This window comes from Gossypium hirsutum, chromosome D11 (genome assembly GCF_007990345.1).
Source record: "Gossypium hirsutum isolate 1008001.06 chromosome D11, Gossypium_hirsutum_v2.1, whole genome shotgun sequence".
Lineage (NCBI taxonomy): Eukaryota > Viridiplantae > Streptophyta > Magnoliopsida > Malvales > Malvaceae > Gossypium > Gossypium hirsutum.
In genome coordinates, this window is record NC_053447.1 from 5,111,965 (window position 1) to 5,127,433 (window position 15,469).

Below are 15,469 nucleotides of genomic sequence, written 5' to 3' on the forward strand. Positions count from 1 at the left end.
CCAAATTCAATTCTGAACTAATAAAACTGACCAAATAGGACCTTTGACTAGCATTGTCCATTAGTATTTAATGGCAACAATGACGTGGTCATTAATAGGTGTCATGTCAACACCATTTACCAACTTGCAGTGCTACATCATCCCCCATTTATTTAGATTAATTCTAAAATTATATAAAAAATAATATAAAAATTATTAAAAATTAATTTGTTTATGTTTTCCATACTTGAATGAATTAAGACAATGAATGTCCAGAGTCAAATGATCATGGACAATCACTTATTTTAAAAATACACTATCACATCAGTATTTGGTGATGATGTGACACTACCACATTATCGGTTGTTGATAATGTGGCACTATCATGTTAGCAAATGGTGTTGATATGACATCTGTTAATGGCCATGTCAACACGGTTGTTAAATACTAATGGTCAATGTTGGTTAAAGGATCTATTTAGCTAATTTTATTAGTTTAAGAACTCAATTAGGTACAAAAAGTTCGGAATAACTTAATTAATTTTTTTTTAAAGTTCGAGGGTCTTCTATACCATTAATCCTTTTGTTTGTTTGTTTTTTTCTTAATGAACAATAAGTTAACAACTCTGCGCACGAAGGGGATTTGTTCGCATGGCCATTGAAATGGGGTGTCCACTGGTCCCAGTTTTCGCCTTTGGTCAGGTAAGTAATGCTTTTTTTTCCTCTTTTGTTCTCTGAGCCCAAAAACTGATAAATCTCAGCATTTATACATAATTCTGCATGTATTTAATGCATTCTAGCCGAAATACTCATTCTAGTCTAAAAGCAAGCAGCTGTAGGGTGCATTCAAGTTCACTCCAAAGTTATTTTGGGGAATTTTGGGGTATGCATCAAAATTATCTCTCTTTTATGCGCAATTGGAACACTTTTTGTTCTTCTTCTTGAATACTAATTTAGTAAATTTTTACAGTTCAAAAGGTCCTTAATAACATGTTTTCATTGCTCTTGAACCCATGATGATGCTTCTTTTGTGGTTCAAGATATATATCTAGAAAACTTTTGGGAACAACTTATGATATTTCTCATGAAAATGCAATGTTTTTATCGGATAAATTTTATCGTAAGTTAACTAATAAATCATTATTAGAGTTTCATCTTCACAAAGAGATGATACATGTTACGATGTTTTAATTTTGCTTGTAGAATAAAAATAAAAAAAATTACAAAAAGTTAAATGAAAACACATATTTTATTTACCACTATTAATATATATTGAAATCTTTGCAAGATGTAAATAGAAAGTGGAAGAAATAGAAGTGATATCATTTATTTTAATCTATTAGGATTTTCTTTTGGGTAAGCCTACTAAATTATCCTTTCTTAAGGAAGATAGACAGTAAAAGAAAGGGGAGACGATAAAATTATTGGTGTGTGGCAATAAAATGATTTTATGAAAAATTAACAAAAGTTCCAATGTGTGTATCAATGTCACTTTAGATTCTATTCATCTCACCTATATTATGGTGTGCAAAAGAGTTATTGACAAATGAACCTCGAGGATACAATGAATCCCAATGGTTGTCTATGTTTTGCACTGACAGAAACAGTCCATCGAGCACTGAGCGAAGTATAATAAGGATATCATCTGTAAAGAATTTTTGTAGTAATTCTTTTTTTAGGTGCATCATACAAATGAAATTACACTCCTATTTATAGGAGGTCTCGTGTTTTTTTATAGGGACATAACTACCCAAATGGATAGTCTTATATTTAGTAATAAACATAATTATTCAAGTAGATAATGTAATAATCATGACAATTTATTAATAATCAAGTGACATAACTTTTAAATTTAAGAGACATAGCTCATCACTATAAATAGTGACAATTTTTTGTTAATAACCAAGTGATAACTTTTGTGTAACATCTCCAAAACTCCTTGGTCGAAAATAATATGAGATAGATTTTTTGTGAAATAAGATATAAAGAAAGTAAATAATAATGGATGTTAGAGAAAAATGAAATAGGAAGTATGTTGTGAAATATTAATTTGAGCTAGGGACTAAATCATAAAAATACAAAAAGTTATGTGGTCTAAGTGTAAATATTTAACATGTGAGGGGTTAAAAGTATAAACATGAAAAAGTTGAAGGACCAATAATATAAATATTTTAAGGGTGGAAGAGTTTAGAAAATAAAGAAAATAGATTAATAAGGACTAAATTGAATAACTGAAAGAAATATGAGAACTAAATCGTAATTTTACCAAATTTAGTGATGATTCAAGGTTGAAATGGCCAATTAACAAGAGAGATAATTCTAGAATGTAATGATTATGTTGGTGATATTTTGTGATTTTTTAATTAATAAAATAAAATATTAATATAATTTAATTAGATGTTTATTAATAATTTAATTATAAAAATATTGATATGAAAGGGAGGAAAGATGAAGAAACTCTTCAGCTTTCCAACGTGAGGAAGAATGGAAGAAGAGAGAAATTTTAATTTCTTTACAATTTAGTCCTTTATCATGAAATTCTACTATTTCCCTCAAATTTCTTAGAAATTTTCACAGGCAACAAAGAAGAAATATGAAATAGAGATCCTAAAGAGTATGTTCCATAATTTAGAAGCAAGAAATTAGTAAATGCAAGTGAAGAAAATTATAAGAGAAGAGAAGGATAGTGATGAAGTTGAGAAAGAAATGGAAGAAAAGCATAAGAGAAGACATTATTGTCAAAAGAGGTAAGTTTTCATATTAACTTTACTTGTATTTTTATGAGTTGTGTTAAAAATGTTATAATTGAAATGCATGATATGTGAATTTTAATTGAAATAGTAGAGGTAGAAAGTAATTGATGAAGTATGACGTATAGGAACATCAAATTTCAAGTGAAAGAGAAAAAAAATATGATTTGTATCATGAGAAGCTTCAAGGTGAAGAAATGAATATGACATTAATATATAAATATAAATGACTAAATTGAATAATAATCAAAATTATAATGATTATGTATGATTAAATGAAAGCTAATGCAAAGAATAAAAAAATAGATATTATCACTAAAACAGTTCTTGGACAAAAACAATGGTTCAATTTTGAAAATTCACCAACAATTGTAGAAATTTATTTATAGGTTGAATCAAATATGAAATTAAATGTTAATGAATCTAGTTTTGCATGGAAGAAACGGTGCAAGCAATGGAATTATAGATTATGATGTATAATCATATTTGTGAGACAATGTCAGAATGATTTTGTGTTCCTCTGTTTTAACTTTGAAAAATCACTATAAATTGTACAAAAATGTTTAGACTATGAAATTTATATAAATAAAATCTTAGTGAGTCTATTTTTAAGAAAAACAAACGAAAACATAATATGAGTATTGTACTAAAAGATAATTAATTTTTAGTGAAGAAGAGTTAGAGGTGTTTAGCACCAGAATAGAGGAAAATTTAAAGAATTTATTGTATTAATTGACTTATGTAAAAATCCTAAAATTATTATAGTATAAAACTCATTGAATCTAGTTTCAAACAGAACAAACGGATCTTAATTTGGAATACTTTAGATCAAGATAAAAATAATTTAGTGACTATTACTCAAGTGGACAACTTTGCTAAAATTATGTAATTAGTAAAATTGAAATTAATGTTACATATAGGCATACAATACTAAAAGCCATAAGTTTTCATATAAATAAGCGTACATAAAGGATGTGAAATGAAGAAGAGGATGAGGAAAAAAAATAGTAAAAGAGTGTGGTGTTAACAAATTAATATAAGTGATAGATTTGCCAATAAATAAGAGTAGTTGAAATGATTTGTAAAACTTTAATAGTTGTGTAATCTTATAATTTGTTTGAGAATTATATGGTGGTGAAATTAAAAATTAATTGTAAATTGTTTTATTAACTTGATTAGGAAAAGTATCTAAACTGAATTTCTTTGAAGTTATTTCGACAACGAATGTAATATTCTAGTGTTTGACATGATATTCGGATTGATTAATTATAACTTTTCTTTTGCAACTATTAAAACACTACAGATGTTTTAAATTTTAAAATGTTTCAACATGGTTTTGTATATCGATGGTAGTAAAGCTTGAAGAAAACTAATGACATCATTGATTATGTAAAAACTCAAAAAGAGGGTTGAAAAAGAAACTAATAAAAGTTGTCTGTCTTCATTGATTAATAAAGAAATTCTTATACAAGACAAAATCTTTGGGAATGTAGCATGTGTTTGTCTGAAATTCTTAACCAATAACCTCTTTTGTTTGCAGAACTGATTTGTCGTATCAAAAGCCAATGCATGTTGTGGGTAAACCTATTGAGTTGAATCAAAATCCTAAATCTATTGGTGAAGAGATATCATAACCCACCTCTGGTTTTGCTATACTGCCCCGTAGGTAGAATTCATTATTATCGTAGAGTTCTACATTTTGTTACAATAAGACCGAAACCTTTTTATTTGTGCAAATGACATGCAGTTAGAATATTTGTCTTGTAATCTATTTGGCTTTAGGCAATTTTTTTATTTCAAATTCGTTTAAGTGGAGAACTGAGAATTCTTTTTAGAAATTTTCCAAGGCATCGAAAATAAAATTAAAGCAATTCAAAATGAAATAGTAAAAAAGACACCAAAAAACAACACGCCAAGTGTTTGAGTAAATGCTCTCAATAGTATTTAATTACTACAAATGGTTACAATTGAATAATTGCAAATGAGGGAGGAGACCTTTATTTATAATTGAGCTCCCAAAATCCAACTATACAGTTTGCTTTACATCGACAATAAAGCATATCTATAATTGAGATTCTTAAGGATTGACTCAATCCTCTAAGATTACAAAATCAAATCTTATCAGATTACAAAGCTTCTAACATTATTAATTTTTCTTAAGTGCTTTACTGGGCCACTAAGGTTTTGAATAGATAGATTTCTCCAAATGTTCCATGAATTGGGTCAGTTCAAGTGAATCAAATGAACCACATTTAATTAATTGACCTCCATGAGACACTCTTTACGCTTTCATCACGAGTTTTTATCATTGGCCGAGACACAAGTACCTAATGCCTTTTGCATTCACCATGTCAAAAACATGCAATGAAACATTTTGATGGCTACTTTCTATATTATACTAACATCCTATGAAACTTGTGTATATCTTTCAAGCAAAACGGAACCAGTTTCCATTAACAGTCCTACTTGTTGTTATGTCGCAACACTTCGTGTATATGTATTTGTTAGGATCGACCCGATTAAGCAACAAGTAACAAAAAATAGCGGAATAAATTGAGAAATTGAACACACAAATTTAACGTAGAAAAACCCCTCCAAAGAGGATAAAAAACCACGGGTAAACATAATTTTACCATAATGGCAAAAGAACGAAGAGTACAAAAGATGAAGATAAAAAACTAAACCCCAAAAAACCCAAAAACAAATAACCCTCAAAACATAAACACAAAATTCTCTAAATGCGTTTTGAGTTCTAATCTCTAATGGGTGTGTACTCTAAGGTTGTAAAAGAACCTATTTATAGGCTAAATTAGTAAGTCAAATAAACTATGCTAATAAATGCTAAATATATTACACTAACAAATGCTAAATCTTCTAGAAAGAAAATATATTTTGTTTAACTTGACTTGCAAAAAATCTCTTAGAATTTGGGTCACACAACTCTAACAATCTCCACCTTGACACGAGCAATCTCTTAGAATTTGGGTCACACAACTCTAACAATCTCCACCTTGACACGAATTCTTACAAAGCCATATTTTCCAAAGCCCGCCATGGCCTTATCTTGAACTATGCAGGGAATTCACTGAGTTGAATCTGTGCTTAGAAGCTGGAAGACTTCTAGCCTTTGACTTGTGCACTGCCAAATCAAAACTAACCCGGGTCTGATTTTCATGAACACAGTGCCCTAACTTTTCAAAACCTGCATATAAAAGAGATCATCTCTTTAACGAAACGGTCATACCTTTTTTCCTCCTATGACCAAGTTGCCTACGCTCCAAATGAGTTGACTTCAACTCAGTAACAGACGAGGGACGTCTGATTTCACCGGTCACTATAGAACCTTCCAAAATATAAAAACTGACGTTTCTTTTACCTTTTAACAAAACGAGAGCTCCACGAGATATTTTAATGTCGCTCGACTCGATGTTGATTCTGCATCCTTTCAAGTCTAAAATACTCAAGGAGATGAGATTCTTTTGTAAATCAGGTACATACCTGACATCTGAGAGTGTCCTAATCGTCTCATCGTGTACCCTAATTTTAACAGTACCAATACCAATTACCTTACTAGATAAATCGTTTTCCATGCGCACAACTCCACCTTCAACCGAACTGTATGTGGAAAACCATTCTCTATTGGGACATATGTGGAAATAACATCCTGAATCGAGGATCCACTCGGATGTGAGCTTGGAGTTATTAATCGTTGACACTAACAAGAAATCATCACCGCTTTCATCGATCAAATTAGCACCAGTTACATCTTCCTCGTTACTTTCAGCAGTTCTTTTATTTTGCAATTTATAACAATCTACTTTGATGTGACCTAAATTTTTACAATCGCGACACCTTTTGTCTTGTTTCTTTAATGCTACCAAAATGAAAGCTTACCTATCTGCCTTGCTATCCAAACCAATCTAATTGTCGAATTTGTCTCTACTCAACAAATGACCATTCACATCTTCGAACAGGAGTTTGTCTCTGCCATAAATCAAGGTCTCTCTGAAAGACTTATATGAAGGGGTAAAGAGCACAATAATAGCATAGCTTGATCTTCATCGTCATTATGAACCTCAACATTCTTTAAATCATTTAAAAGATTAATGAATTGATTGATGTGATCTCTAAGAAGCTCACCTTCATTCATACGTAACGTAAATAGACGTTGTTTCAACACTAAACGATTAGCCAGAGACTTAGTCGCATAAAGAGTTTCTAACCTTTTCCACAAGACAGATGAAGTCTTCTCCATCAATATCTCCTGCAATACCGTATTCGTGCGGCACAACTGGATTGCAGATAAGGCTTTTTCATCAAGTTTTTCCTGTAATACCCCCTACCCGTATTCATTGCCGGAATAGGGTACGAGGCATTACCGAAGTTTACCTAATTAATTTTTTGCAAAGTCTCAAATTTTTTTTATAAAAACTCAATATAATCCCTTTATAAATATTTAACCTTCCCTGGAATTGTTAAAACCGAAACCAATCCAAACCAACCAATCTATTTCAATCAATTTGATACCAAATCATACTTCAATTATAATTATATTATTTAGCATATTCATCACACTTTACTTTAATTCATATTCATTAAACAAGTTTTAGTATTTATATTATCATCAAACTATATACATGCCATATAAATCAAAAAGGAAATTTACAAAAGCTACCAGAGAAAATCTAGATAGTGTGATCCTCAGTGTTGATCCGATCCTCCGTATATTTTCACGTCAATCTACAAGAGACATTGAATACACTCAAGTAAGCTTATAGAAACTTAGTAAGTTCATAGGCACAAAACATAAATCTTACCAAACATTTATACACTTATACATTATACACCGTTACTAAGTTTACCTGTCAACCACAATCACTGATGAGTCCCTTGGTATAAACTCACTACTACTTATCCTTTTACTATAATTCTTTTGGGCCCATTTGTCACTTACCATCCTTAATCAAAATTAGGGAACGGTTACGGAAAATTGAGTATCTCACTTCCACTTTGCCATAGTATAACTATGGTCTTACGTATGATCACTTATCACTTGTCTCTGATCAGATAAGTGTAGCTAAGCTACCACTTATCACTTGCCACTTGTCACTGATCAGATAAGTGTAGCTGAAGCTACTACTTATCACTTGTCACTGATCAGAAGCACTCAAATCCGGCGTTCCGCTCAATTTGATCATTTATTCAGTTTTCGCATTTTTATTTTATTCTCATTTCAACAATAAATATATCTCATCATACATTATATAATTCATGAAATTAACATTTAATCATTAAATTTCAGCCATATGAACTTACCTGGGTCGATTTGCAGAATTCGTAAAAGTTTAGGGACTAATCAGCTACTTTTTCTTTTCCTCGGCTTGCTTCGGGTTCCCAATCTATCATTGTAAAATCATTCACTTATCAGTATTGATTTCACCTTCACTCTATTTCACATCCTTAATGTTTATAACCCGCTTATAAGTAACATTATCCATAATTTCACTATTTACTTATGTGTATTCAATGCTGTCCATCCGTGTCGTAGTCACTAAATTATTTTTATCTTGAGCTACAAAACTCCAAATTATGATCCGTAAATTTTCCCTGAAACTAGACTCACATGTCTTCTTACCATAAAATTTTTAGAATTTTTGATTTAGCCAATAAGTACAATTTATTCTTTAAAATCACTTATGTTCTGCTGTCTGACATGTTCGATCCTTCTTCACCAAAAATTAATTATCTCCTCGTACGGGATTCGAATGATGTTCCTGTTTATTTTTCTTGAAAATAGACTCATTCAGGATTTTAAATATATAAATTTAATTTCATAATTGTTTTTCTTCAATTTTTGATGATTTTCCAAATTCATATCAGGGAAACCCGAAATCATTCTGACCTTGTCTCACAAAATTTATTATATCTCATGATTTACAATTCCATATTTATATGAGAAACTAGACTCAATAAGCTTTTATTTCATATTTTATTCATCCTCTAATTCAATTCCCATAATTTTTGGTGATTTTTCAAAGTTAGACTACTGTTGCTGTCCAAAACTACTTTAGTGCAAAATGTTGATTTCCATTTTGCCCCAAATTTCACAGTTTATACAATTCGGTCTTTTCTCAATTAACCCCTCAATTGATCTAATTTTTCTCAATTAAGACATTGTCCAACTATTTTACACTACTATATAGCCTTTGATATTCAAAATCGCAACACCAAACCCTAATTCTAAACTTTTTCACAACTAGATCCTAAAATCAATTTCTATCAAAACCACTTAATAAAATCATCATATAATAAAATTAAAACTTTAATTCCATGTTCATTCATCATAAAAATTCAGCACTCATCAATAGTAACTCTCAAAATCAGCCTTGAAATCAAAAACTAATGAAATAATTAGTTGGACCTAATTATAAAAGTATCAAAATCACAAAAAATTAGAAGAAATAACCAATAATTAAACTTACATGATTCAAATATATGAAAAATCAGCTTGGAGGGATTCTTAAATGGCGTTCTTGGCTCAGAAATATGAAGAATTACCTAGAAACTCTTTTAATTAAGATTTTTATTTGTTAATTTTTACAAAATTTCCAATTTTGCCCTTCTTACATCACTTTTTCAAATTTTTTTCTTCTCTTATGCCGTCTTAACTATCCCATATTGGCATATTTATGCCTTAAGTCCCTCCTTCTTTATCACTTAAGCTATTTAATCACTTTTTAACAAATTTTGCATTATTTTCAGTTTAGTTCTTTTTAATTAATTGACCACCCCAAACGTTAGAATTTTCTAACGAAACTTTAATATCAACTCAATGACACTATATAAATATTTCTAAAAATATTTATGGCTCAGTTTATGAATTTGGGGTTTTGATACCTCATTTTCGATTCTAATTATTTTAATATTTATTCCTAGTACACTATTCACTATTTCAAAAATTTTCCTAACTTCACATTTAACTTATACTCACTAAATTAATAATATTTTCTACTCACTTGTCAGATTTAGTGATCTCGAATCATCGTTCCGACACCATTGAAAATTCAAGCCATTACACTTCCTATTCTATTTGATTTAGATTCTTAAGCTTTTTCCCAGTAATAACCTTTTTCAATCCGATTTGAACTAGAATTGCCATAATCCGAACTTGCCACAGATTGAAATTTATCTCACCATCGAACTTCTCAATTTCAAACATTGTTGCTGCCATCTCTGAACAGGCTGATCTATGAAAATTGAACCTAGCTCTGATACTACTTGTTAGGATCGACCCGATTAAGTAACAAGTAACAAAAAATAGCAGAATAATTTGAGAAATTGAACACACAAATTTAACGTAGAAAAACCCCTCCAAAAAGGATAAAAAACCACAGGCAAAGATAATTTTAATATAATGACAAAAGAACGAAGAGTACAAAAGATGAAGATAAAAAACTAAACCCTGAAAAACCTAAAAACAAAGAACTCTCAAAACGTAAACACAAAATTCTCTAAATGTGTTATGAGTTCTAATCTCTAATGGGTGTGTATTATAAGATTGTAAAAGAACCTATTTATAGGCTAAATTAGTGAGTCAAATAAACTATGCTAATAAATGCTAAATATATTACATTAATAAATACAAAATCTTCTAGAAAGAAAATATATTTTGTTTAACTTTACTTGCAAGCAATCTCTTAGAATTTGGGTCACACAACTCTAACAGTATTCATTACATGTGTTAAACGAATGAGTTTTTCTACAGGTCCAGGAGGCTCATGACCAATTTGTTAAAGCACTTGAAGATCTCTTTGTGAGACACAAAGCTCGGGTTGGATATGCTGATCTTCCATTAAAGATCCTTTGAGTGAATCATGCTTGTTTATTTGCCAATCCCCTGCATTTCTGCTATTCAAGTGCAATGTGTTTGCCAAATATATTAATAATTTTGGATTTTTTATAGAATAAATTTAGTATTAATTGTGAATTTGTTTGGTTTTGCATTTAATTTGTTAAAATAATGTGATTGATGTGATTTAATTCAAATTTTAGAATTGATTTGGTGAAAGTTAGTTCTTAATATTATTAGTTAATTATAAATTCTCATCAAATCAACTCTAAAACTAAAATTAAGTATTAACATAATTATCTTTTATACAACATATATAATTTAATTAGTTGTTGAGTTTCTTAACCAAGAAATTTTTTTATATAAACTTCAACTTTTGCAATTTTGGGAAATGTTTTTTACATCCTAAAATATTACCAAAAGCGTGTCCAAACTAAATGCTGCACATGTTTTAATTGATTGCATAGTAGTCATTGACATCGACACGTGATTTCGCGAATCTTTGTAATAAGTTATTTAATTTACCATTTTTTTATTGTTACTATTGTAGGAAAAAGAAGAAGAGGAAAACAAACGAAGTGTTCATTGAAAAATCGTCTACTTAGCGGCTTTGAATGGACTAGTACCTGAATATAAATTCGAGTGAAAGCTTTAGTTTGCCCATTCCAAAAGTGGGTGTCATTAAAATAGGCGGCTATTGGCGTCCTGGGTCAAGCAGCGTTGGGAACTATGGCTGAAGAACCGGCGACGGCTGGAGCTGGAAGTGGGTATCGGGAATTCCGAGGAAAAGATGAATTTCCGTCCAACATGTTGCACGGCATATTTGCTATTGCGATGTGGATTGGATCTGTGCATTTCGACATCTTTTTGCTCCTTTTCTCCTTTCTATTCCTTCCTTTTTCCAAATTCCTCATGTTGGTCCTCTTTTCTTTTCTTTTCCTTTCCTTTCCTTTTTTAATCTTTTTATTGGAAAACAAAGAATTTAAATGGCATGAATTCATGTGTTCTGTTTGATTCAATGTTCACAGGGTGCTGGGGTTTCTATTGATTTTCATGGTTCTTCCTATCGACCCGTACAGTAAATTTGGCCGGAAGCTGTCTAGGTACCCTTTACTTCTTCTTGCTATTGCTTGTCGATGATATGAGTCGTGATGATGAACATAATAATAATAATCTGAATGAGCAGGTATATATGTAAGCATCTTTGCAGTTACTTTCCCATCACTCTCTATGTTGAGGATTTTAACGCCTTCAATCCTGATCGTGCTTATGGTTTGTTTCCTTCTTTTACTTATTATTATGGTCCCTCCCCATTACTTCATTGATGTAGCTCATCCTCTGCTTATATGAATCTAGTTACCCTGTATGAAGTATAAACAAAATTTCTCATCTTCCTTGTATTTGCCTTTATATGAATCCAGAAAGTGCTTGTTTTTATCATTTCTTTTACTTGTTAGCTTCCTTTCCGTTCCCTACTTTTTTTCTTGTGAAGCAAACATACGAAGAGAGTATCAATTATTTAAGTTCCAAATGTTGAGAAACTAATAGACCTTAGCTTGTTAATGTTGCAGTTTTTGGTTATGAGCCACATTCCGTTTTGCCGATTGGAGTTGTTACACTCGCTGGACATACAAGTTTCATGCCTCTTCCTAAAATTAAAGTCCTTGCAAGCAGCGCTGTAAGGCCTTTAACTCCAAACTCTCATACATACTCATTTCATTCATTATCACCCAAATATCTTGCAGCTTTAACATGTTATGGACGAATGCTTAGGTATTCCATACCCCATTTTTGAGGCATATATGGACATGGTTGGATGTGGCAACAGCATCAAGGAAAAAATTTTATTCCCTATTGGATGCCGGTTATAGTTGTATTGTAGTGCCTGGTGGAGTGCAGGAGACATTTCACATGGACCATGATTCTGAGGTTTCATTCTTATTCTTGTTAGCAACGTTCCTTAACTAACTTACTTCTAAGGGCCATTTTTCTTCACAACCAATACATATAAAGTGTTCTTTTTGTTTCTTCTTTCTTGTTCCTCTTGTATGTTTATGTTGGTTGCTTAACAATTCTTGCCTCACAGATTGCCTTCCTTAAGGCACGAAGGGGGTTTGTTCGCATAGCCATTGAAATGGGGTGTCCACTGGTCCCAGTTTTCGCCTTTGGTCAGGTAAGTAATGCTTTTGTTTCTCTTTTCTTCTCTGAGCCCATATTTGTGCAGCTTCAAAATTGATAAATCTCAGTGTTTATACATATAATTCTGCATTTATTTAATGCATTCTACCTGAAATACTCATTCTGGTCTAAAAGCAAGCAGCTGTAGGATAGGCTTGCCTCTATTGCCTGCCCTATAGCTTCTTACGTTTGATTGAACCATCTGAATTCCAAACTTTCTAATTTGTTGTTCTTTTAGGTTTGGGGTTTTTTTTTTTGTTTTTAATTTTTATTTTTAACATTGTTGTCTTTCTAACAACTTCCATGTCCTACATCACCTTAATCAAATTTCCTTGCTTTTTACTTGTGCTCCAGTCACGTGTCTACGACTGGTGGAAACCAGGTGGGAAGTTATTCCTGCAAGTTTCAAGAGCTCTCAAGTTCACTCCAATGATATTTTGGGGAATTTTTGGGTATGCATCAAATTTATTTCTCTTTTATGCTCAATTAGAACACTTTTTGTTCTTCTTCTTGAATATTAATTTAGTAGATTTTTACTGTTCAGAAAGTACTTAATAACATATTTTCATTACTCTTGAATCCATGATGATGATTCTTTTGTAGCTCAAGATATCTAGAAAACTTTTGGGAACTGAGATCCTTTGTATTGATCTAAGGGTACACGATTGCCACATTCTCCATAAGGGTATAATAGAAAAAGAGAGATGAGACATGTGGCATTTTTGTAATCTTGCTTGTGGAGTTAAAAAAAAACTTTGATTTCAATGACAAACTCAAATTTTATTTACCACTGTTAATATATTGAAATCTTAGCAAGATGTAAATAGAAAGTGGAAGAAATAGAATTGAGATCCTTTGTATTGATCTAATTGGATTTTCTTTTGGGTAAGTGTACTAGTTTATAATACTTTCTTTAGGAAGATAGAGGGTAAAAGAACAAGAGGTGGTTTCAGTCCAGTTGGATAACATAAGCGATGTATTTCCATTAAAAAGAAGTTAAGAAAAATGAGTTACTTTGGTTTTGTATATCAATGGTAGTGAAGCTTGAAGGAAATTGATGGCATCATAATTATATTCTCAGGACAACGTAAAAACTGAAAAAGAGGGTTAAAAAATTATGTTTCATTGATTGAAAAGCAATCCTTATACTTGCCAAAATCTTTGGAAATGTGCGTGTTTGTGTGAAGCTGTCTGAAATTCTTAACCAAGAACCTCCTTTGTTTGCAGAACTCATTTGCCATATCGAAGGCCAATGCATGTTGTGGTGGGTAAACCTATTGAATTGAAGCAAAATCCTAAACCTACTGCTGAAGAGGTATTGTAACTTGCCTGTGGCTTCTGCTATATTGCTCCGTAGGTAGAATTTATTATTATTGTAGAGTCCTGCATTCACACAATGAGGCTCAAACCTCCTTCATGCCAGTACCTAATGCCTGTTGCATTCCCATTTTGATGGCTACCTTCTATATAATACTAAAATCCTATGAAACATGCATATCTTTCAAGCAAAACAGAACCATTGTCCATTAACAGGCCAACTTCTTGTTATGCCGTGACGCTTTGTATTTACATATATATTCACACCTGTGTTAAACCAATGATTATTTCCCCAGGTCCAGGAGGTGCATGACCAATTTGTTAAAGCACTTGAAGATCTCTTTGAGAGACACAAAGCTCGGGTTGGATATGCTGATCTTCCATTAAAGATCCTTTGAGCGAATCATGCTTTGTTTATTTGCCAATCCCCTATATTTGTGCGATTCAAGTGCAATGTGTTAGACAAGTAACATAGCTGTATATTCATGCATCTCAATAGGCCTTTTTTTGTATTGTATGGTTATGATCTGCAGGTAACTCTTAAACTCAATTATCATGTAGTCATTAGAAAGCTTTTAGAAGCCGTTTTTATTGTTAATTGGGTCAAAAGGATTTGGCAACATCAGTCAAAAAAGTCAATAAAATATACAATCATGATTAAATTTCAATTCTCATCCTTCTATTTTTTTAACTATTTTATTTTAATTAAAATGCTAAGGTGAATTTTGTACATACCCAGTCTCTAATCACGAACCATTGAGGAGATAAACTCAATTTGTAGACAACTTTTGATTCTTTAAATTCTAGAAGCTATCTTCAAAAAACCAACTTAAGTTATGTTTTTATACTTTTTGTTTCTAAATAATTATGTGGTTATTATGATTACATGTTATTCAAGACTTTCTTTATAGCTTACAAAATTTCCCATTTTTAATGAATGCCAACATTTTACTATTAGAAAATACTACTTTCTTCCTTAAAAAATAAATTTAGAATTTTACCTTTTTTTTCTTCTGAAAAAAATTGTTATTTTATTTTAAAAATTTTATACCATATTAAAAATAAGAGATTTAAATTTATTAAAATCGACATTTTGACCATGAAAATACATATTTTGGCAAACTTATAGTAGATTATTGAGCCAAATGCTCATGATATTGAATAGTGTAATAGCAATCGAAATGATGATAATTAAGGGGGAATATCTAAAAAAGAAAACAAACGAAATTCTGCCATTGAAAAGGAGACATGACGAGCTGTCTAAGTCAATACAATTCTAAACAAATAAAGCGTAACATATCTACTTTTTGGGATTCTATCACTGTGTTCTTAAATTTTATTTTATACTAGAGTTCGCGATTATTTTTTTAAATTTAAATATTATATTTCTTTTAAGA

General features: G+C 31.1%; 1 protein-coding gene across 1 annotated transcript; it reads left to right on the forward strand.

Moving 5' to 3' along the window:
• The first annotated feature begins 11,116 nt into the window (after positions 1 to 11,116).
• On the forward strand, positions 11,117 to 14,740 carry LOC107911673 (diacylglycerol O-acyltransferase 2). The gene is made up of 9 exons (XM_016839545.2): positions 11,117 to 11,491; positions 11,606 to 11,680; positions 11,764 to 11,849; positions 12,149 to 12,255; positions 12,351 to 12,506; positions 12,664 to 12,750; positions 13,110 to 13,207; positions 13,983 to 14,070; positions 14,369 to 14,740. The coding sequence occupies exons 1-9, from the start codon at positions 11,307 to 11,309 to the stop codon at positions 14,468 to 14,470; spliced, it is 984 nt and encodes a 327-aa protein (XP_016695034.1). The 5' UTR covers positions 11,117 to 11,306; the 3' UTR covers positions 14,471 to 14,740.
• The last annotated feature ends 729 nt before the right edge of the window (positions 14,741 to 15,469 follow it).